This window comes from Gobio gobio (genome assembly GCF_949357685.1).
Source record: "Gobio gobio genome assembly, chromosome: 1".
NCBI classification, from domain to species: Eukaryota; Metazoa; Chordata; class Actinopteri; order Cypriniformes; family Gobionidae; genus Gobio; species Gobio gobio.
The window spans coordinates 65704096-65728349 of NC_137097.1; the positions used below are offsets into that span (position 1 = coordinate 65704096).

A 24254-nucleotide genomic window follows, 5' to 3' on the forward strand; every position below is an offset into this window, starting at 1 on the left:
AACTATTTGACAACATTTGCTGAGCAAGGTCTTTTGCATCTGCTGTCGCTGTTTTTGCAATGTTTCGCATCTGTCTGTGGACGAGTGTGTTTTTGTGCAGTGGTTTGGGCTTGTGTTTTGCAAAGAAACTGTTCTTCTGATCTATAGTGCGATTGACCGGTTGTTGAATGGCTTTTAGAGACATTGTGTGTTTTAAAACTAGAGATAAAATCAGTCATATCCCCACGTTGAGTCAGCTTTGGGATTGATTTGCTTAATATCTGCAATTCTACTTTGGAGATTTGAGTAATGGCTGCTTTTAAACTTTGGCACAGAGTGGATTGGTACAGAAAATGTAATTATTTAACAATCGGCATATCTACCAATATGTGAGTCAGTGCCAAATGAAGAGATGATTAAAAAAAATCAAATTTTCTTTTTACAGTCTTCAAACAAAATACAAAGGCTGAAAAATATGTTCATCAGTAAAGTGCATTTTTAATATCTTATAACTTAAAATACAACAAAAAAATGCATATTTTGACATAGATTTGTCCGAAAAAGTAACGTAGTGTTTGTGAAAGTGATAAAAGTCGGATTCAAATTATTCTTTAAAATTAAATTTGCCCTTTAATCGTAAAGATTGGCCAACAAGCTCTGTTTCCATTTATCTACAGTCTATTTTTTATTCTTTATTGAACCAAATTATTAATATAACTGGTTTCAACATACAGAAAGAATGCTTCAAAGGACAGATAGCCGTAAAAAAAAAATATATATATGAATGATAAAGAAAAAATAAGAAAAGGAAAAACTCAAGATTCACCGGTTTTGAAGCATATACATTACATTATAAAGGATTTATCCGTAACGTTTAACTAATATCTCATCATTTTTGTTATTAATGAACTTTAAGGACTTCTTATCTATTAAGAATAAATTACATTTAGCTATGTATTTTGCATTTTATGGATGTATAATATTTAGTTCACCACATTTTCAAAAATTTAGCTTCTGTGTGTGAAACATCTTTTAGAGATAATTTAGCTAATTAACATTTTTTTAAAGTAAAGAACCAAAATGTTAACAGTTGTAAAACAAATGAGCCCATTATTTACAGTCTATTTGAACCCCAAATGCCTGTATTTACGTCTCTCGCGCTGAAGTGAATCTGTTGACAGCTTTACGGACGGCCGCATCTGAATCCTTTATTTCCAAGGCTGTGTGACGTAGGCCGTGGGGGCGTGACCCTCGCGTTTCCACCAATCGATTCAAAGTATGCCGCTGATTGACAGCTGAGCCTGGAAAATAGGAGGAACGTTTTTTTTTTGTGCGACTTTATCCGTCTGGCTTTACTCTGTTGTGGAAGCCATTTTGGGATTTTCCTAGTAGTAATTGTGAGTCAAGCCCGTAACTTTTGTCCATTCCCACGAAGATCGCGGAATTTGGGATCTGGTGTTTTGGATACATAGTTTTATTTCTTTAAAATTCCCGTCGAGATGCGCCACACATTTTGCGCATCCTTAAACTGGATTGTCATTTCTGAACTGGACTACCTTCAAAACAACAAGAGATTATAGAAAACTGATGGTCAAACTGGCAAGTGCTGGGATATTTTGATGTTGTTTATGATTTAATTCAAGCCTTATGCACGGATGCGTTGATATTGTATACACAGTCTTTGGTGGACAGTCAGTGAAGCTCCTTTCTTTCCAAACTCTTGACAGAAAACACGGCCCTGGATTAACTGTCATACACGCAACCACGACTTTATTTCTCTTTGATTTATGATATAATGTGCATGCGTCTTCAAATGTAAACACCGCTGAAGTGCGCAGAAACCCAGAGAAAACAATTGCGCTGCTACAGTGTTGCAAATGCAATGCAAAGCTGCGTGTCAAAACCTAGTGAGCTGCCTACCTAGATAGCATCGTAGAGCTCAATCTGAACAATGAAACCGAATCACTTTTTGGACATCCAATCGAAAGTTACATGATGTGCAAATGCGAGTCGATTCGTTCGCGGTGTTCAAAGATGCTGTCTAGGTACTAGTTTTTGATAAGCACATAATATGAGACGTCAAATCTGAGAGATATGCGTTATCATAAATGCAAATCCACCTTTTACCACAAGAGATAAAGATGCAAGCACGCGCGAAGGTGTGACTAGATACATAAATCCTGACTTTTTGTTGTTGTTGTCTGCCTTATGCACAAAGAAAGGAGCTCATGGTGTTCACCATTGACTTGTTTCATTGCACTATTAGTGGCATGTCATGCTTGGATGATAACTGTGCTTGTTTGGGCTTGTGAAATGTGTGTATAGAAAAGGACACATTTTCCTCTGGATGTTCAGCCTGTCTCTTGGGTATTGGAGAGTGGTTTTCAGGATCTCATCCGGTTTTTGTGAATGACCAGGCATTCAGTTAGAGGAAAGGTAAACACACAAAGGTGATCTAGTATATTATATTATCTGAATATTGTGGTAAGTGACCCTTGAGTGTTGTATTTGTTCAGCACAAAGGACTTTGAAAAAGGACCAGGACATGTTTTGATCCTGTTAATGTCAACCCGAGTTCAGAAATCTCCTGAATTTAAAGTTGAACGTTCTAGGTCTACTAGTCTATAAGCATAACAAATTTAACCATGCACAAATATTTATTTTTATTACCTTTATGTAACCAGGAGAAAAGACTCAATGAGATTTTGAAGGAGTATCCTGGCCAAGATCTGCAGCTGAGTTTGCATACACAATTATACATCAACGTTACATATAAACATAAAACATGCAACCAACATTCACTCAAAAAATTACTTGTTGAATCAAAAAAGCAGCGTCAAGTGTAGGGTTGGGTACCGTTCACATTTTAACTGGTACCGGTACCCAACGGTACCTTTTTTCGGTACTTAAGGGATGTTTACATCAATAACTGTAAAGATCCTGTAAGTCATTTATAGAAGTGTATTGACTTCATGCCAGAGCTGCCCTGGTCTCTGTCTGCCATTACCTGTGATGTTTGTATATTGTAATCTTTACTAGTAAATAGTAATTTAATTCATAAAAACAACCGTATTATTATTTTTTATTTAATTTCTATGAAAAGATTTTTCACAAATTATGTTGTGTATTTTCTGGTAATCAAATGAAGACATTAAGACATTTAATTTAACTTTTAATTTATTTAAACTTTTCTTGTCAAACAAAAAGTGCTGCACAACTGAGCTTTATACGGTTAACATGAAAACATGAAGAAAAATTGTAATTTATTACTTAAAAAATTAAAGTTTTGATAATTTTTTTATTATTATTACATTAGTGTTAGTATTATTATTACATTGAGACGCTTCTACAACAGTAATATATTTGTCAAGTTAAAGCAAACTTTTATTTTGACGGGTTGCCGTGAAGACCTTTGAGTTTCTGTGTGTTTATGACATGACCAGGGCTGAACGATATGGACAAAATTTCATATCTCGATTTTCATGCCAGATATCTCGATATCGATACAATACGATATGACTACGTGTTCGGTGAAAACCAAGCATTTCTCAGAAAAATAAAAAGATCATAATACAAAAAGATGTGGAAAGTATAGTTTTATTTTTAAGAACAAGTCATCAACATTAACATAAATTACCAAAAAATAAATTACAAATCAAACCTTTTACTGCAGCTCTGCTTTAACAATAAATAACAAATGCACAAGTGCAACAACATTTTCAATACATTCAATGTTTACTCTATTCTATTCCCAGTTCACCAGCCACTTACTTTTAAGTATTTCGGGAGAAGTGGATGAATTCACGTGTTGTAAACATAGAGGTTGTAAATCCAACAGATCCGATTCTCTGAACTGCGTCTGCGGCACAAACTAACACGGCGGCGCCCATCGCGCATACAGCTCAACTAACGCCATCGTTATAAAGGTGTTTAAACAACAATATACTTACACTTGCATGTATTTGACAATCGGAATATCAGATATTTCATGCCATAGCTAACACATTTGTGAATATTCTGAATAAAAAAGGACAAAAATTACAAAAGCAGATCATCATTCATTCAGCGCTGTTGCTGCTGCGGTGTGTCACGTGACAAGCAATGACGCGTCACCATGGAAACGCCCCCCCCCTCACAATATAGTTCCCACGTCCCTGGTAGTGTGTGCGCGCTGGCTTTAGCGGTGCATTCAAGGGCACTCGTAAAACTGATGTTGTGATTGCCAGAGTTGTATGCAGGGTGAGTGCGGAGAGGGGAAATCTATATCGTCTATATTGTTGCTTTTTTCGATAGTAATATCTTTAAAGTTCATATCTAGATATAGATTAGGGATGAAACGGTATGGAAATTTAACATCACGATTATAGTGACCCAAATTATCACGGTTATCAATATTATCACGGTTTTGTTCAAACGAGATGAAAGTGTTCAAAAAGGACAGATGCACTCACTTAAAACATTTCAACAAGTTTTATATTTGAAATTCAACAAACAACAAATAACTAAAGCAGCTCTATGCACTTTTTAAAGCTAGATTCTGTGGGATTTCCTTCCTTAATGGCCGTCGTCAATAGCAACGCATAACGCATAAATAATAATAATTTGTCGTAAATATAATCTCTAATATTATCTCTGTAAATATATTCTCAAGCAATATTCTCATCAGTGTTCAGCAATGATGCATTTAAATCAAGCATATTTTGTGTTAGAGACCAAACAGTATCCAAGTGAAATAATGCATATCCATATTTCCATATGATTTGACAGTTTATTTTATTAAATATCAAAATGTGTGCATCATACCTGACACCTAAATGATCACTTTACAGTCAGTTTTATGACTGTCATTCTCTTCAAATGCTATTGAAGTTTGAAACGTGTATAACGTTACCAATGTTGTGTGTAACTTTAGAGACGGTCCCTAAATTCGCCAGCATTATGCCAGTCATATCAGATGTGCTGTGGTTCTGCTGTGTTTATCTGAAACCATTTTCGCTGCTGAAATAGAACAAAAACAGTCAATCACTGTATGATGAGTGAATCTCCAGCGTACATAGCACACGCACACTTTGAGTGCAGAATTCAGTGTTGAGAGTGGCGCGCGCTCTGAACAAAACTATGGCTAATCTGAACGCCTCTGATTATGAGACATTGCATTAATAAACTCAATAGAAACACGTGTAAGTGGTTATAATGTGCAACGCGATTATAACAGATGGCTTTTGAGAAGACTATAATAAGTTCAACAGTCAGAGTGACTAGTGTGCAGCCGAAATAACGTTATACCCGCAAATGGCGGTTGTTAATGTCAAGCCCTGATTATCCCTTAAATGTCACCCTAGTCTGGTCTGAACTTGTTCGTTCGCTTCACGTTATTATTTCCCAGACGTAGTTTTGGTATTGAGGTCAAAGTCCACTTGCCTTGCGTTCGTAGTTTTGAAGTGTTCCCCCTATTACAGTGACTTTCTTCTGGCATGTTCTGCAGACAGGGTGACCATCTTCGATTAAGTTTCCCTCAGGACTTTTGTAAAAGCCAAAATATGACAACGCCTCAGATTTGGTCCTTTTAGAAATCTGAAAAATCTCCCGGCGCTGTCACTGCCTTCTTCCATTTCTTCTCATTCACAAAACAGTGTTGTGCGCGCAACAGACTGACGCTGACTGGACAAGATTTACCGCGAGTTTTCACAATCGTGATAATCACACACGGTTTTAATGATAATTAAATTGTATACGATATTACTAACCGTCACTAAATTTTATCGTGGTTTATCGTGAAACCGGTAATCGTTTCATCCCTAATATAGATACGATAACGATATATCGTTCAGCCCTAGACATGACGGTAGTTTTTCTCAAATGAAATGGTAAAATGCTCATAAAGTGACTCTCGGTGGCTCTGGAGATGACGGACATGCGTTCATGTCCTCATATGAGAGGCAGAGATGGAAACATGCGACCGTCACGCGCGATTCTGAGTGAGTGTTTGTGTGTGAGGTAAACCGCGCGTCTACGGCATTCATTAGCACAGAGACACGCAGGATTCATATTTAAATGATCTTTTTGCGGTTTAATAGTCACAGACACTAGTCAATATCACCAGATGCGTTCTCGGGTACCGATTGATTTAATGTGAATCGGTACTCTGTAGTACCGACGTAATTCGGTCGGTGCCCTTAAAAGTACCGAGTTCGGTACCCAACCCTAGTCAAGTGGTTCCACGCAACTATATTGAGTCACTTTTACAAATAACAATTTGGTTATATGAACAAAAGAAAGTCAAGTAAAGCTGAGACAATTTCTTTAAGTAAACACAAACCATTTGAATTTCTCACTGTTACGTAATATTTATATGTGCAGTTTACTTAATAATGTTATTTTAAATGTATAAAAGTTTATTATGTTAGGTGAACACATTTATCGATTTAATTGAAAACGATAAAATAACACTTTAATCCCTAAATGTACTCTCCTAATGCAGTCCCTTGCAAAGCATGCTGGGATTTACAGATCCACTGCCCAGTTTGTTCGTTTCACTCAGCAATGTTAAGTTGACCGAAAACAAACACCTAAGTAAAGCTGGAAAAATACAAATTTTTAGTAGAAAGACTTAGATTTAATTTAATTTAGTTACATGAGTTTTTTTAAGTAATGTAAACAAGGATGATTTGAGTGCAACTAACAAAAGTGAAAGTAAATTTTTTGAGTGTTTACACACCATTATTACACAGAAAGGGATTTTCAAATCATAGCTCAGCATTTATATTCACAAGAGAAATTTCAGTAACAATAGTCGATTTTGATTTGTTAGTGTTTGTTAATGCATACGTTTTATGAACTAGCAGCAACAACAATTTTTAATTAATATATCATGATTTATAAACAATTTATTTTTATTCAAGTTCTTTTTATTCAATCTTTAATATTAAGGTTAATGTTATTTTTTAATTACTTTCATTCATTGGCAATACATGTTTTTACATAACACATTAGTTTAATATTGTTTATTTATTGATTATAATTTAGTAATTAATTATAAATGTAACTTGATGTAATTTATTAAATGTAAAATCTATTAATATCAATATTTATATTAACCTATATTAATAACTGTTGTTTAAATATTGTTCAGGTTTTTTTAATGAGACCTAATTCATTAATTGTCATTATTGTAAAGTCTTCAGCTTTAAAATAATATTTCTTATATGGTATAAGATAAGTTTCAAAAGTTTTTACACGTTACATAATTTTATTTTGTTTTTTATATATCATTATTCAAATAGAAATTTGCGTATTATGTAATTGCTATTTTATAAAAGCAAAGAAAAAAAACTATTTAAAATATTAAAAGTAGTATTACTTTATTTTTAAATTATTAAAAATATATTATATTTTAATATATTTAAATTATTTATATACAATAGTAATACTATAGTATATAAATAATAGTAAAATAACGCTGTTTCGGGATCCTTTTAAGTTTAAATTGATTTGAACATCTATATTTTGTTCAGAGGGATATTGACAAAAAATGATATCTCAATATTTTCTCGATAACCATAATTAGACGATATTTTTCTGAGTGTGTTATTGTGCTGGTACTGTGGCAGGTTTAGGAGCTGACTCCTAAAGTTTATGATATTCTTCATATTCTGTTCACAGCAGTGACAGAAATCATCTTTTCCAAAAAAAAGTTTACATTGATTTTTACCTTTTTATGGGCATTTTTACCTTTTATAAATTAGTTTTTTTTAACCTAATTATTTGCATGCGTCATCTTTTGTGTCAATTTCTCAAATAAGGGCTGTAGGGCACAATAGGGCTGTTACCAATCAAATTAAATAAGTATCAACAAAATGCATCATAGAAACACAGAAGCTGCACCTGAAGTGGCATTAAGATCATTGGCTGGAAATTGCTTTTCTTATTAGTACAAATATGTTAGAAGTCTTCAATCAGTAATCATAACTGGCTGTAAAAGTTGTAGAGAGCCATTATCTGATCTGTGTAAATATATGAATGTGTTAAAGTCACTCTCTCCACTCTCACTGTCCTGTTCGTTTGAGTCACCCTGGACAGTGCTGCTGATTTTATGTAGGTGTGGTCCGTCACTTCCTGCTCGATTGACAATATCAGATAAATTGTCTGCAAATTAAAGAGCACAATTTACTATGAAAGAGGTGTTGTTTATAGTTACGACTAGCTTTATGTTCAGTCACCTGGATCGGACTAAACAAAAGTTGTTTCCGTGTTGCTCATCAGGATTCCTCCCAGAGGCAGGCTGAACCGCTCTCTGTGTGTGTGTGTGTGTGTGTGTGTGTGCATTGTGTGCATGCTTTCATGGGTGTGACTCTGTTTATGCAATGAGGTGACACCCATCATCACACATTAGCTGTTGCCGTAGTTTTAGAAGTCTGCTCTTCACATCTGATTTGATCTTCACAGCGTGCTCAGCGAATTGCCATGGATTTTTCCCGTCTGCACACGTATACTCCTCCTCACTGTACTCCGGATAACACGGGCTATACCTATTCACTCAGGTGAGATCACTGTGAAAATGAAGGAGCGATAACTGTGTGGAACTACAGTGCACTTCCCAAACTTGTTCTTTCTTCTCTGTAGTGCATCTCAGTTCACAGTCCTGTAAACCTTACAGGCATTTGTGTAACTACATTGAGAACTTTTTCTTCCTCGTCAGCAAATGATTTTCCAAGAATGTCAAGTCGAACCTGTTTGTTTGCTCGATTCATGCAAGTTTGTGGTTGTAGACACATAATGTGATGATAGACGACTTCACTAGTTCCACCATTCTGTTTCATACTTTTGTTAAAGTTTTAATCATTATTTAGTCGGTTTATTCGGGTGTGTAGTTTTTTTTCCATGGCTGTCAAGAGCCAGGTGAGAGGGTTGGATGACAGCAGGTGTGGTTAATGACCTCAGGCAAGTTATGAATTTACACAGAATGAATGGCCAGGTAACGTGAATTTGTGTAATGATACCCTTGCTTGTAAACTGTACTTAGATCAGTGCCTTGTAGAAAATAGCGTGGTGAGCAAAAACAGTGTAATGGTGAATTTGACTGCGCTGATGTTTGTGTGCAGATAACGATTTGTACCCCCACTCGCTGCACTAACTGATACCACTTTTCCAGCGAAATCGTGCCGGTTCTCGTGCTGGAGCTGGTGCTGGTTTGTGAAACACTATTTAAGATGATGATTGAGTTCAAGTTTCAAAAGTTTTTACACGTTACACACTTTTATTTTATTTTTTTCTATATCATTATTAAAATCGAAATCTGTGTAATATGTAATTGCTATTTTATAAAAGCAAAGAAATACTTTTTATTTTTGTTTTAATAATTTATTTATTTATTTGATGTCCGATCAGGTCTAAATGTTTATAATAATAATAATAATATAATTTAAGGTTTTAATTGTCTGGACAGTGCTGTTATTGTTAACTATTAACTTTAAAACAAAAATTTGGTAATGGTAAATAATTGTTTAGGGCTGAAATGAAATAACCTATTTATTACTTGAAAAATAACATTAATAACATTAGAAAACTTATATGAAAATTGGAGTTTATGCTGTACTAAAGTTTCTAAAGCTGAAATAAAAATAAATTAAAGCTATAAAATCTCTCGCTTCTAAAAATGACAGACACCTAACAAAATCACTGAAACCTAAACTAAAATGAAAACGGGAAAAAAAAAACGATTGAAGTAGTATTACTTGGTATTATTTATATACTACTGTAGTAAAACTATAGTATATAAATAATACAATAACACTGTGTCGGGATCCTTTTAAAGGTCCCATGGCATGAAATTTTCATTTTATGAGGTATTTCAACATTAATATGAGTTCCCCTAGCCTGAATATTGTCCCCAAGTGGATAGAAATGTTGATCGGTGTAAACCCGAGTTCTGGCTGTCTTTCTCTGCCTTTGAGAAAATGACACGCCAGACGAGCCAATCCTGAAGTCTCCTGGTTTGACGTCCAAGCAGGAACGGTTTCCTCCCTTTCCCCCGCCCAGAGAATCTGCCACGCCCATGCAAACACTCGAGATCATTAACGTTACTTGTGAACGAGTGAACTGGCAGTTTCTCAGTGTTTGGATGTACAAATGAAAACAGAAGTCTTTCTTCAGTTCCTTCTGATCTGTGATCATTGATTTCTGATGTGTAGCTAATTATTTATTATTCGTGCACACGCAGCGGCTTCTCTCTCTCCCGACAGAACGGTGTTTTCGTGTTTTCTATCTTGTGAGTCAGTGTTTTGTACGTCCTCGTCGCGTCTATCTGTTCTAAAATGTGCATACAGTCTTTTCTGTTTAACATCAGCAGTAACATCTTTAGAGATAAACTTCACGCACGCCGAAGCTCGGCCTTCAACATCCCCGACCCCCAGTACTGCATCTGGCCCACAGCGGAGGCACCAAACGCGGCGTGAGATTAAGCAGAAGGGGGGTAAGCGTGAGGGTATCTGGGCTAGGCTAGCCAGCTTTCCCCACAATAAACTGGATTACATTCGATTACAGCTGTTGTGTCTTTGTTTGCGCTGTGTAAGTTACTCAATGCGCATCACTGACGCTATTCATATGATTGGAACATATCTAGAAATAATGCTTTAATCAAACTTACTAACTCGTTCATCTCGCTGTAATGGTACATTGCATGTGTTACAAAGTTGGTAGAATAATGATGAAGAGGACTCGGTGTGACTGGGACTCGTGTTTATTCAGAACTCTCAGATACAAACACAATGAACTCGCGCTGACTGACAGCGCTCTCATAACTCAGTAGTTACTATAAATAACTTTGTTAGCAATCGCTCCGTCTCCGTGATGTCCGGTTCGCGAACGAATCATTCTTTTGAATCGGTTCTTTTTAGTGAACCGAACCAGTTCACCAAATCGGACTGAATCGTTCTAAACGGTTCGCGTCTCGAGTCAGCGCTGATCCATAATTTACTAACTTTCTGACATGAGTGACAGCCCCTCTGACTAGAAATAAACTAATAACCTGAAGTATATTCTAGTAACTACAACAGTTCACCCTGAACTGAGACATGCTGAGAGAACTGATGTGAAGTGAACACAGGTCCATCTGTCTCTGGCAGACTCGTGCCTGCTCGTGCCTCGTTAAACCACGCCCCCTCCGCTCATTTAAAATGCAAAGATGTCAGCCAATCACAACAGTGGGCGTTTTTCCTGAAGTCTCACAGCAGACACGCCTCTTGAAGCAGGGCAGTCAGCCACAGGGCAAACAGCAGTATAGAAAAAATGCCTTTTATTTCTAAATTATGACATTTTATGATGTAAAAATCATACTAACAATATAAGTACACCTCAGGAAACACTATAAAATAATAGAAAAATGCCATGCCATGGGACCTTTAAGTTTAAATTGATTTGAACATCTAAATTTTGTTCATAGTAGGGGTGTGGGATATTGACAAAAAATGAAATCTCAATATTTTCTGGGATTTTCTCGATAACGATAATTGGACGATGTTATTGTGCTGGTACCGTGGCAGGTTTAGGAGCTGACTCCTAAAATATATGATATTCTTCATATTTTGTTCACAGCAGTGACAGAAATCATCTTTCCCAAAAAGTTTACATTGATTTTTACCTTTTATGGGCATTTTTACCTTTTATAAATTAGTTTATTTTTAACCTAATTGTTTGCATGCGTCATCTTTTGTGTCAATTTCATAAATGTACTCAAATGTAATTATTATAATAAGGGCTGTAGGGCACATCTGAAAGGGCATTTAGATCATTTATACAGACTGTTTAATGCAGCTCAGAGGTGACAATTATACATAAATAATGTTTTGATGTTTAAAACATAAAACGTTGAATATTGACGTTTGAAATGATTTAAAACCTGAAAAGATACTTTAAATGTGAAATTTACCAGTAGGCGGCAGCAAGTCACTTTTAATGAGTGAGTCATTGAGATTCAACCGATTCATTCAAACGGCTGATTCATTCAGGAACGAAGCATTTGACTATTTTAGGCCGTTTCTCAAAACCAAGTACGCGACCTTCAGACTTGCATCCTTATTAGTTCAGACTTGCCAAGTTCGACTCGGAAGTCGGGTAATTCTGCAAACGGAACGGCAGCGTTCTTTATAGCGTCACTCAGCTCGCTCTGGCTACTCCGGTTATCTCTGTATGTATATTTGACGCTACAATAAAACTAAATATGTGATAAAACACACCTCTGCCTCTTTTTGTTTTCATTTAAAAAAAATCTTAAACATATTAATAGCCACACAAATGTAGTTCAGGGAACGCGTACATTGATTATCTTCACTGCATGTATTGATAACAAAATGAAATATAAAACCCTGCCTCTTTTCGTTTACGTTGAAAAAAAAAAAAAATGAATATGTGGTTCACGCAGTACGTGTGCATATATGATTATCTTCACTGTAATAAAATTAAATATGACATAAAACACAACCCAGTCTCTTTTTGTTAAATGTCCATTTTAATGATCAAAGAAATAATTGAAACTTCACTTTGCCGAATAGCCAGGGAACAAATTATAGATTCATGAGACCAAAGATCGCATGTTAGATCTACACAAGAGGAATTATATCTCATGTTTAACCACTACAGAGATGGCAGACGTCAGAAGGACTGGCCGAGGAAAGGCTGCTCTCGCCGGGGTTAATGAGAGCAAAATTTCAAATGGGCTTTATAAATCAACCACAGATTTGAGCTTTAAACAAGTACATTCTCGCCTGAAAAAGTCTTAAAACTACATTTCGTGACACAATAACAGTAGTACTATTACTACGTGGAACCGCCAGAATATAAAAAACAAAAAAAAACGTGATACAGATTTTTGGTCATAATGCCCAACACAATTTCAGATTCAGTTCTGCGTTTTACCAAAACTTTAGAAGCATGAAAAATTAATATTCATTTATGAATATCCTATGCAGCCTTCTTGCTGTTATACTAGGATAGCTTCTGCCTGACTGGCTGTCATACAGGTTTGTTTCAGCGGTGCCAGTGGGCGTACACACACACACACACACACGAGCGTGTCAGCGTAGGTTGCATGACTGTGGTCTTCAGGCAGAAACCGTCGTAAAAAGAAGTGGGATCGAGTGACAAACGGTTGAGCCATCTGTCGCTGGCACTCAGAGAGACGTGACGAATCCCAGTTACTCAACGCGTGTCAGACAGGGAAGACATGCGTACAAAGAGTAATTGTGTAAGCTCAACAGAGAAAGAATGCAGCGAGAATAGAGCAACACGTGTGCTTGTTGAGCATTTGGGAAAACTGTTTTCTACTAACATTTTCCTACTGGATCCCTTTGATTACTTAAGATTGGCGCAGTCACAAGGGGAATCGAAATGCCTCTTTAACAGAGACAAAATAATTAGAAATTATATAGTAGCTGCTTCCAAAATTTAATATGTGCCACACCTGCCAATATCAGGATAATTGTGAATATGTTCTGGCCATAAATATTTTTCATGTGCCACACAACTGTTTTTTGTATAATTTATTATTAATTAAAGTAGATATTTATGTATATTTTGTCTGTGACAATGCAATTATTTCCCCCTTGCATATTTGTGACAAACAGTGGATCTCATTGAGTCTGGCAAAACATTGTGACCCATTGTGATATTTTTTTCCCCCTCATGTTTTGGTGGTTAAATTGTGTATAATACATAAATATGTATTATGTTGTATAACTATACAATTGTGTATAACTAGTACAATTACAGGCAAAATGTTGAGTAAATACTAAGGTAAAAACCAGTTTTCACTCTCATTTGGCCGACAGTGCAGTTTATGTTTGGCGTTTGGTTGCAAACAGTTGTTTGCAGTGTATCAGTAGCTTGTGTTTATGCATATTTATTTTCAAATGATATGTAACATGTTGCATCGTCAGAGGAGCCTGTGAAACTGGGGCAGAAACACCAAGAAATACATGTTCTTAATATAGCTGCTTCTGATTTGAACATCTGGGAGGAACTCTTGGGATTTATTCAAATGTTAGGCAAGACAGTAGAAGACGTGCCTTCTGGGAAGTTTGAATGGCTCAAGTCTGTTCCCCTGCAGTGTCACTCAGCAACTGCTGGAGTGTTTGACAGCTGTATGATAATGTGTGCGTGTTGAATGCACTGAAGTTACTTAATAGGGGTTTGTTCTGCTTTAGCTGAGCTGTATTAAGAGGAAATGAAATTTGAATAACCACCATCTGATAGTAATACTTTCTTTCTGGAAGCTGGAAAAGCCAAGCACAGAAATAATTTTTTTCAGAGGTTTCTATTATATGGGAATAGCTATGATAACTAAAATCTAATTAAAAGACAAGTGTTTGTAAGAATGCACAATATGTTGTGAATATTTGTTTTTTACTTGGTCAGTATTGGATATCAAATTTAGATTCGTCCCAAACTTTTAAATGTCATTTTCAGTCAAATGAAGTAGTGTAGCCTTGATAATATTGTATAATATCATATTGCTTACCAATATAATTATGGGCTTATAGGTATTATTATTTAAAAACCAGTGCATTCATGTATAGGTATTAGGGGTGTAACGATTCATCTACTACATCGATGTATCGATTTATTTTCCTACGATCTAACTACATCGATCTGTGCTCGGCAAGATGGCCTTCCGGACGACATATATCGATCTAACATCGTTTTAAAAGGTAATCAATCGATTGTATCGATCATAGGAAATAACACATTGGATTTAAGCACGTCAGACTTTAAATGGATGTTTTTTCTTAGCACTTTTAATGATAAAGGCGTTAAACGTTACTCGATTCAGTCTGCCTATCTGTGACATCATCGCAACGCACCAGCAGCAGCAGCAGCGCTAAGAAAACAAAACATAGCATGGCGGATGGCAGAGGAGAAGCCAACCAGCGAGAAATTATCAAGTCACCAGGAGAAAGAGCTAAGTTAGTAACGTGTTACCTGTACTTTCAACCCTTGCTAAATGTTACCTGTGCATTCCTGGGACCAGTGTGCCAGAAGAGCGAGTTTTTAGTACTGCTGGCGACATAGTGAACGCACAGAGAAGTGTTCTGCGGTCAGATCATGTTGATATTTTTGAAAAAGAAATATGTAGAGTCATTGAAGAGTAGTTGGTTACATTTTATCTTTTGTTAAATATTGTTTGTTTATTAAACTGAGAGTAGTAGCAGGTTCAGCCATGAAGAAATGTTGGTTGCACTTTATTTTTGATATTAATATTGTATTTGTATTATTTTAATGTTGAAAAACAACAGCAAAAGTAACAGGTACACCTACTATTAATTAAACCTGAAGAGAAGTTAGTTGCACTTTTATTTTTGATATTAATATTGTAATATTATTATGTTGGATAACAAAAGCAGAAGTAGCAGGTTAACCTACTGTTGAAATGTTGGTTGCACTTACTGTGCTTTTATTGAAAATGTATTGAATATTGAAAATGAGAGCAGAAAAGGTTAACTTCCTGTTAATTCAACCTAAACTGTTGGTTGCACTTTATTCAAATAAAATTTGAATGCATTTGCCATTAATTGTTGTTTACTTGTTTGTTTATATCCATAATTAATTGATATACCGGATTCCCTTACAAGAAACAACAGGAATCTAGGAAACTTCACCTGCACTGACCAGTATCCAGATATTTATTTCAGTCACACAATTTTTGGCTAAAAAGTTACTGAATCGATTTCAGGTCACTGAATCGTTTCGGATCGTATCGTTCTAAATGAACCAACATCGTCCTTGAATCGTATCGACAACCTCAAATCGTGATACGAATCGAATCGTTGTTAAAACGAATCGTTACACCCCTAATAGGTATTGACAGTATTATTGAATAATCAATATCGTGTAGTGAGGTGAAGGAAGAGGGATGTAGTATTTGAGATAGTAAGTGGGAAGCGAGTGATTGGTCAAGAGGGTCAGCTGATGCAGTAAAGATACTGAAGTGGAGCAAGACGCTGCTTGTTGACCGTAGAGCAGGAGCTGATGTTAAGCCCACTCAGACCCTGTAGTGCCTCTCTGAAATAAAGCCCTGAACTCTTCAGTCTGAGCTCAGACGCTCGTGAGCCGTGAGGCTCTTAATCTAACTGTGAGCTTCATGTGTTCTCTCTCGCTAATCAGATTTCCTCCTGTCAGTCGTCGGTATCGCAGCGCCAGTCTCGTGTGTGTCTGTGTGTGTGTGTGTGTGTGTGTGTGTGTGTGTGTGTGTGGAAGATGGATTCTGAAGGAGGTGGTTGACCTTTGTAAGTACTATCTTCACTAAAAAGTGTGCTAATTGAGTAATTAGCATACTAATATGGTGTCTTAACCAGGCATGATGCTGCAATGAAATGCCAAGCTGTAAATCTCTGCTGTGTTAAAGGTGCAGTAGGTGATCTGGGGAATGCTAACTTTAGCCTGTTAGCTTTAAACACATACGATCCCACCCTCCCTGCAAATCGCCGTCTAAATCACGCCTCCTCCAAAACACATGAATGAGACGACCAGAGACTGCGTTATTGGATTACATCATGTGTCATTCACCGGTGAGAGAACTTAACAGTACAGTGAATAACAGTACTACAATAACAGACGTAAACAACTGTTTGCCTGCCATTCTATCTCGCTCTGTCTGCACATTGTATGTGAACGTACGTGAGGTATGATGTCTGCGTGAACAGGCTGCGCAGGGGTATTCAAACACACGTTGACTGACAGGGAACACATGATATCCTTTTATTCTCATTTCTTGAGTTTTAGACCATTATAAATTGTGCCTGCATATGAATTTCATTGCCAAGCTAAAATGTTCATAATGTTTTTTTAAATGATGGGCTTGATGATAAAATAATGCATGAACTCCTTCAATACTGTTTAGAAAGCTTTCCAGACTTTAGGGTTTAAAAATGTATAAGTAGCAGTGTTGAATTCTTCAAGTAAATGTTTTCTAAAGGAACTTAGGGGTTTAAATTTTGATAATTAAGACAGCGTAAATATCAGTATTATGATTTTACAGTTGCACTGTAAAATAAGATGATATTTATATTAAATTATGTATAAGTATATGTATTTAATTATGACATTTTCCTTAAATACTTTATTTTTCAATTTTTTCAGAAAAAAATAAACAAAATTCCCGAAATCGTGCAGCCCTAGTTCATTGTTTGTTTCTTTAGTTTCTTCAGCTGCAAAGCAAGAATTTGGCAAAGAAGTCATCTTTCAGGATTTGATATAACATGGATGATGTCATATTGCTGGAGGATAGAGATTGTATTGTGTAGGTTGAAGATAAAGTGCCTTCTTGTAATTCTGTGAAGTTTTTGCTTTGGGAGGGGTGTGTTTTATTCAAGCTAATCTGATATGGCGCAGGTCCAATGGGTATTTCTCACAGGAAGACACGGCCTTTAAGGGACTGTTATTTTAAGATGTTTCTCATTTCCGTTTATTTGTTTATTTTGTGCTCTGGACACTGTGGTGGCGTTTACGCGTGACTTGTGCTCAGCTCAGCTTATGTTGATAATAATATACTGGTCTGATTTGATATTTTAATCAAGTTAAAATTGAGTAATATTTTGATTTGGCCTTTTTGAGATTTATTTAGCCATGTCTATTTTAAAAATCTACATGCTCTTTGTCTATAATACAGAATATTCTGATTTCATACACTATTGTTGAAAAGTTTGGGGTCTGCTCTGAGATTTTTTAAATGCTTTTAATTTGAAATATTATTACGATTCAAAATAACTTTTTTCTATTTGAATATCCTGTAAAATGTAATTTATTCCTGTGATCAAAGCTGTATTTTCAGCATCATTACTCCAGTCTTCAGTGTCACATGATCCTTCAGAAATCATTCTGATATGATGATTTGCTGCTCAAGAAACATTTATGATTATTATTGAAAACAGCTGTGCTGTGTAATAGTTTTGTGGAAACCGTGATCATTTATTTTTAAAGAAATCTTTTATAACATTATAAACTCTTTACTTTTGATTCATTTAATGCATTCTTTCTGAAGGTGAAAGGTGAACTTGAAAGAAAGGAGGAACTTGGAGAACTTTGTCTGTTATTTTCTCAATTTCCCTTTTAATTTATGTATCAATATTATATTGGCCATTATAGGGAGGAGGACTGGGGCTGTCAAACTCCAAAATGACAAAAAGCACCATACAAGTGTTATAAAACTGGATCCTACAATTTCAAGCCTTCTGATGTAATACGATAGCTTTTCATGAGAAGCAGACTGAAATGTAAGTCATTATTCACCGATAATCTTGCCTTGTAGCCTGCTGTAACATTGACACTCATCTGAATGTTGTAAAGCCCTCCAGAGGCAGGTTGAGACCTTAATTGGCTCTGAGATGGATGGTGTAATCCTGCTGGTTTATTCAGGGAGGTCAGGGAGCGTGAGAGAGATGCACAGGAGTGATACTCCTTTAGGTTTTGATGCTTGATTTTTGCCTTGATCTTGAGCATGTCTAGCCGGTCTCCTACGTACCTCCGCTCAATTTGAATTTTTCTTCAGTACTCCATCTGGGATTGCCGTATATTCTCTGGTTTTCTCCGGTCAAATTTTGACCGGTCCAATCAGCGAACAGAGGGAGTGGCTGAGAACGATGACGTTGATGTCGAGTTTGAGATGACATACGTCACGACCAAACGTTAGCGATTGGTTATGGCAGATCCAATAGTTTTAGAGTACCCGCCTTCAAGGAAGTAAACGCTTGTCAATGGAGAGTGGACAGACTCTCTGTACAAATGAAATGTACGAGAGTCTGGTATGTCCTAGAGCTGCACGATTCTGGATGAATTGAGAATCACAAATTTTTTTTTTTTGTTTCAAATAGAGATCACGATTCTGAAAAGACAACTAAACAAAATAACATGCAATTTACTAGAGATTCTGCTATTTAAAAATATTTAGTTCTTTTGAATGAATTTAGTTTTTTAAATCGGTTTGAGTGAATGATTCAATGACTCGCTCACTCACTCATAAATACTTGTTTCATCACTAGATGAATCAGTGTTTTGAACAAATCTTTTGAATGAATGATTCAATGATAAATAAATAAAAAAATGTTGTCACTTGTCGCCGCCTAGTGATGTAATTATGTAATCAGTACAATTGTATTTTTGATCACTACTGTAGACATCAGTGTTAATATCTGAACTATAAACTTTCATCTCAATACTTCTGTTGATAATTTCAATATTTGTACACAGAAATAATGATATGGTGTGGTTGAAAATATTATTTGTGAAGCTATTTCATACATATACATGACCACTGCTCTCTGATCAGCGGCAGCGGCAACACCGCTTTACACCGCTTTTACAAGACTTTCTTGCAGCAAGTCAGATTTATTGAGCCAGACAGGTTTGTGCGCAGTTGTCATCTTCTCAATTCTTTCTCCCATGTCTTGCATGGAGGATTGTAACTCCTGTAGTGTTGCCGTAGGCCTCTTTTGTGCCTATTTTTTCCCTTACTGCAACACCCCGTTTGAAGGGCCGGGCAATTTTGGGCAGGTGCATAACTCACATTTGTCATCTGTAATTATAGCCTCAGAGAGCTTTAAAAAGTATATTCATTGCTTTGAAAAGTTCATAACGTTCCATCGTTTTGCAATGTTCCTGTCTTTCAAATTTTGAATTTTTGTTCTTCCAGTATTTTTTTCAGTGCATATGCTATATTGGAAGGGATTACTTTTTTTGGACTACTGACATTATCAGAAGATAAACCTTGTTAATTTGAGCAGCTATAATCCACAGGCTATGTCTAGGGATGCACTGATATGAACATTTTGGGTGATATCGATAACTGATAATCATTTATGTTGGAAAGTGGCTCTGTACATGTTGCACTTAACTGTATTTTCCTTTTCAAATTGATTTCAATCATATTTCAAGCAATTCAAAACCATCATGGTTGAAGGAAATAATCCATTATTTTAAGCATCCCTACTTGTATCACATGTGAATATTTGAAAATCTGAATTTGCATGTTTTTCCCCTCTTCAGTTCAAGCTACTCATCTGCAGCCCTTGAGTTTGAGAAGGTGCACAAAATCAATCCTGTGTTCGACTCGCCCAGAATGTCACGGCGTAGTTTGAGACTACAGACTAGCAGTGGATTCTATGGTGACAACAGCTTCACTGAGCTCACAGGGAACCACAATGAGGGCTCCTACAAGCGGACCAGCACCACCACCACCAGCAGCAGCAGCGTCAGCAGCGTCAGCAGGTCAGATGTTCATCTCTCTGTCAGTTTAAGATAACAAGCCAAGTGTGCAACATTACTTCTTATCGGTAACCCCGCAAAGCCTCCTACGTGAGGTGAGCAGCATGTTTGGGGCAAAATTGTCCTTGCTCTGTTTTTGCCAAATTAATCACGTTGGAATTATGTGGCAAATGAATATCTTATAGCTGTTAAATTTATCCATTTATCTTGTTACTGTGGACATGCTTCAAGGGAAGGAGGTTTATCTTAAAGTGCATTATTTGCAAAGAATTTAAGAAATTATGCAAATATAGATTTAAGAAATATTCAAGTTGTGACAGTCGGCATTACAGCTTGCACTAGTAAGAGAGGCTGTCCTGCAATTACTGACATGTTAGTGCTTGAGGAAAATCAATGAAGGAAAATGAATGACATAGTAAACTTTCCAACCTTACAGAAATTCCCCAAAAATATAGGTTTGTGCGATCAGCCTGGCAGCACATATTTTTACATGATTTATAGCAAGTTTGTACAACTTACCTGCCAGTACTTAGTTTTGTTTTAGTTGAATGACTCATAAAGGAAGCTTAAGCATGCACATTTATTGAATTTTCTTTTTTAAATAAAGTGGATGAGTAGTATTTTGTTTTTGAATAAATAGTATTAATTAATAGATACATTTAACAAAAAAAAGTGTCCGAGATTAGTGCTTCTGATACACTATATTGCCAAAAGTTTCGGGATGCCTGCCTTTACATGCACATGAACTGTAATGACATCCCATTCTTAATCCGTAGGGTTTAATATGGAGTTGACCCACCCTTTGCAGCTATAACAGCTTCAACTCTTCTGGGAAGGCTTTCCTCAAGGTTTAGGAGTGTCTTCTAGAAGCGCATTTGTGAGGTCAGGCACTGATGTTAGACGAGAAGGCCCGGCTCGCAGTCTCCGCTCTAATTCATCCCAAAGGTGTTCTATCGGGTTGAGGTCAGGACTCTGTGCAGGCCAGTCAAGTTCCTCCACAACAAACTCGCTCATCCATGTCTTTATGGACCAACGCTTTGTGCACTGGTGCGCAGTCATGCTGGAACAGGAAGGGGCCATCCCCAAACTGTTCCCACAAAGTTGGGAGCATGAAATTGTCCAAAATGTCTTGGTATGCTGAAGCATTAAGAGTTACTTTCACTGGAACTAAGGGGCCAAGCCCAACCCCTGAAAAACAACCCCCACACCATAATCCCCCCTCCACCAAACTTTACACTTGGCTCAATGCAGTCAGGCAAGTACCGTTCTCCTGGCAACCGGCAAACCCAGACTCGTCCATCGTATTGCCAGATAGAGAAGCGTGATTGGTCACTCCAGAGAACACGAGTCTCCACTGCTCTAGAGTCCAGTGGCGGCATGCTTTACCCCACTGCATCCCACGCTTTGCATTGCTCGTGGTGATGTAAGGCTTGGATGAGCTGCTCAGCCATGGAAACCCATTCCATGAAGCTCTACACACTGTTCTTGAGCTAATCTGAAGCCCACATGGAGTTTGGAGATATGTAGCTATTGACTCTGCAGAAATTTGGTGATGCGCTGACCCCGCTCTGTGATTTTACGTGACCTACCACTTTGTGGCTGAGTTGCTGTTGTTCCCAATTGCTTCCACTTTGTTATAAAACCACTAACAGTTGAGCGTGGAATATTTATTAGTGAGGAAATTTCACGAATGGACTTATTGCACAGGCAGAAAACGCTTGAGTTCACTGAGCTCCTGAGAGAGACCCATTCTTTCACTAATGTTTGTAGAAGCGTCTGCATGCCTAGTGCTTGATTTTATACACCTGTGGCCAAAAGAAGTGATTGGAACACCTGATTCAATGATTTGAAGGGGTGTCCCTATACTTTTGGCAATATAGTGTATGTTTAACTGTGTTGGGTGATGAAGGTTCCAATCTAAAAAAATTGATATGTCCCAAGAGTGGATAGCATGTTTAATTTGACAGAAATGTCCTTAAATGCTGATTCCCACAATATATACACTACTGTTTAAAAGTTTGGGGTCAGTATGTGTATTGTTGTCTTTTATTAATCAAACAATTCTGAAATACATTTTTGGAAATTGTTTCCAGAAAAACATTAAGCAGCAGAACTTTTTCAACATTAATAATCAGAAAAGTTTATTGAGCATCAAATCATCATATCAGAATGATTTCTGAAGGATCATGTGACACTGCAGACTGGAGTAATGATGCTGAAAATACAGCTTTGATCACAGGAATATATTACATTTTAAAATATATTGCAATAGAAAACAGTTACAAAATAGTTTTTACTGTATTCATTGTACTGTATTTACTTAGTGAGCATAAGAGATCTTTCAAAAGCAAACTTGTGATTAATCGTGATCCTCACTATCAGAGGAAAAATCCACAAATGTCAGCAACAAAGGACTTTGTAGGGGTGCACAGTGATATTCACTTTCAAATGTAATCGACCCACTGTATTTTTCCCCACAGGTCTGTGCGGAGCAGGAGGCAGCAGCAGCAGCAGCAGCAGGGGTCGTCCATGTACGAGTCTCAGAGCGTGACTCAGACGCCACAGAACGATCAGAGCACATCAGACCTGAGCTTCATCAGTACAGCCAGTGATGCATCTCTGATCTCCAGCCTGCTGGATAAGTCCACGCTCAGACAGAGCTCCACGACACACGCATACTCTGGTCAGTGGCCTTTCACAAGTATGCAGTCAAAAACTGAAAAACCCATTTATATTTTTAATGCATGTTCTTCCTGGTCTTATTGTGCACGATTAATTAGTGCTTATAATTCCTGATGTAATATTTCATAAAAACTGGCAAAAATGTCATTTTTAGCAAATGTCACACTAGCTTTTGCTTATTTAACCCTGACTATTTAAACAATGAAACTATGCATACACAGCTGCTTTTGTAGGAAGATTTTGTTTAAGCTAACAGAGTAAACAACTCTGCTGGGGCAGGTCAGGCCAGGTTATCATCTGTCCTCTGTGTTTCACATCAGACATATTATTCAACTTTCCTTAGTGTGTAATGTTGCTGTTCGTGCATGAAAAAGCTCTGCAAAGAAAGAAGTCACACAGAAGGGAGTTATTCCCTTTATTCTCTGTTTCTGAACTTCCAGAAGACTCCATTGTAGTCTTGACGTTTCTTTCCAGGGATAACACGTTACAATATTCCTAATTTAAATCAATCCTGTCTAAGGCATACGCAAAATAAAGGGGCAAGACCTGGTTGAGTTAGTAGTGTGATGAAACTTTGCGTTTATGGAAAGGGGCGGGACATTCCTGAAACATGCTCAAAGCAGTTGACCAATCACAACACACTGGTCCAGATCAGAGTACATTGCATATTCTAGTAAACCCAAGAACATAAACAAGACTTAGTAAAAAAGCATTAAATGGCCTCTTTAACAGTGTGCTTTTTATTTGGCATTTTTCCTAATGTTGTGTTCAGCACGGAGAAGAAGAACTGCCCACAGCTCTCTTTTGGAGAATGGAGATGCCAGTAAAACAGAGGCGCACGCTAATCTGGCTAACGGCTATATCTGTAAGGACTGCTCGTTCCACGCAGACGGGAACGAGGAAGAAACGGCATATACTTTACCGTACTCCGTGTCTTCAGCGTATCAGGCAGCTGCAGATGCCACTATGACAACCTCTCTGAACAGTGTTGACAAGACAGGTGAGGACACCGTTTTCATGTGTCTCCATAATTTAAAACACTTCATTTACCCTAAAATTGTGCTTGTTCAATTTTTTTATATATATATATATATATATATATATATATATATATATATATATATATATATATATATATATATATTGTTGAATATCTTTATTTCTGGTTTACCATGAGTATTTGAAGTACACCAATAATCAAGTCACCTTAAATGAATGAGGAAATAATCTCCCTTTTTCCATTTTCAGATATTTCCTAGTGCTTTGTGTAATTCTGTTTTAATACTATGTTTTTTTATATATATATGCAAATTCATGCCCGCTTGCTCTTTTGAAATATGCAA

General features: G+C 36.7%; 1 protein-coding gene across 4 annotated transcripts in view; it reads left to right on the forward strand.

The window, feature by feature from the left end:
* The first annotated feature begins 1313 nt into the window (after positions 1–1313).
* The window catches only part of sun1b (Sad1 and UNC84 domain containing 1b), a 42496-nt gene continuing 19555 nt past the window's right edge, over positions 1314–24254 (forward strand). For 2 of the 4 annotated variants that reach the window (XR_013816518.1, XM_079817224.1), the window contains exons 1-5: positions 1334–1578; positions 8425–8519; positions 20011–20232; positions 22710–22912; positions 23684–23911. Coding sequence is in view for 2 of the 4 variants with exons in the window: in XM_079817224.1 (XP_079673350.1) it covers positions 1567–1578; positions 8425–8519; positions 20011–20232; positions 22710–22912; positions 23684–23911 (760 nt within the window). In the remaining 2 variants the exon portion in view is untranslated. Of the gene's footprint in view, positions 1579–8424; positions 8520–20010; positions 20233–22709; positions 22913–23683; positions 23912–24254 lie in introns of all 4 variants that reach the window. The other 2 variants (XR_013816517.1, XM_079817225.1) reach the window with 2 other exon arrangements.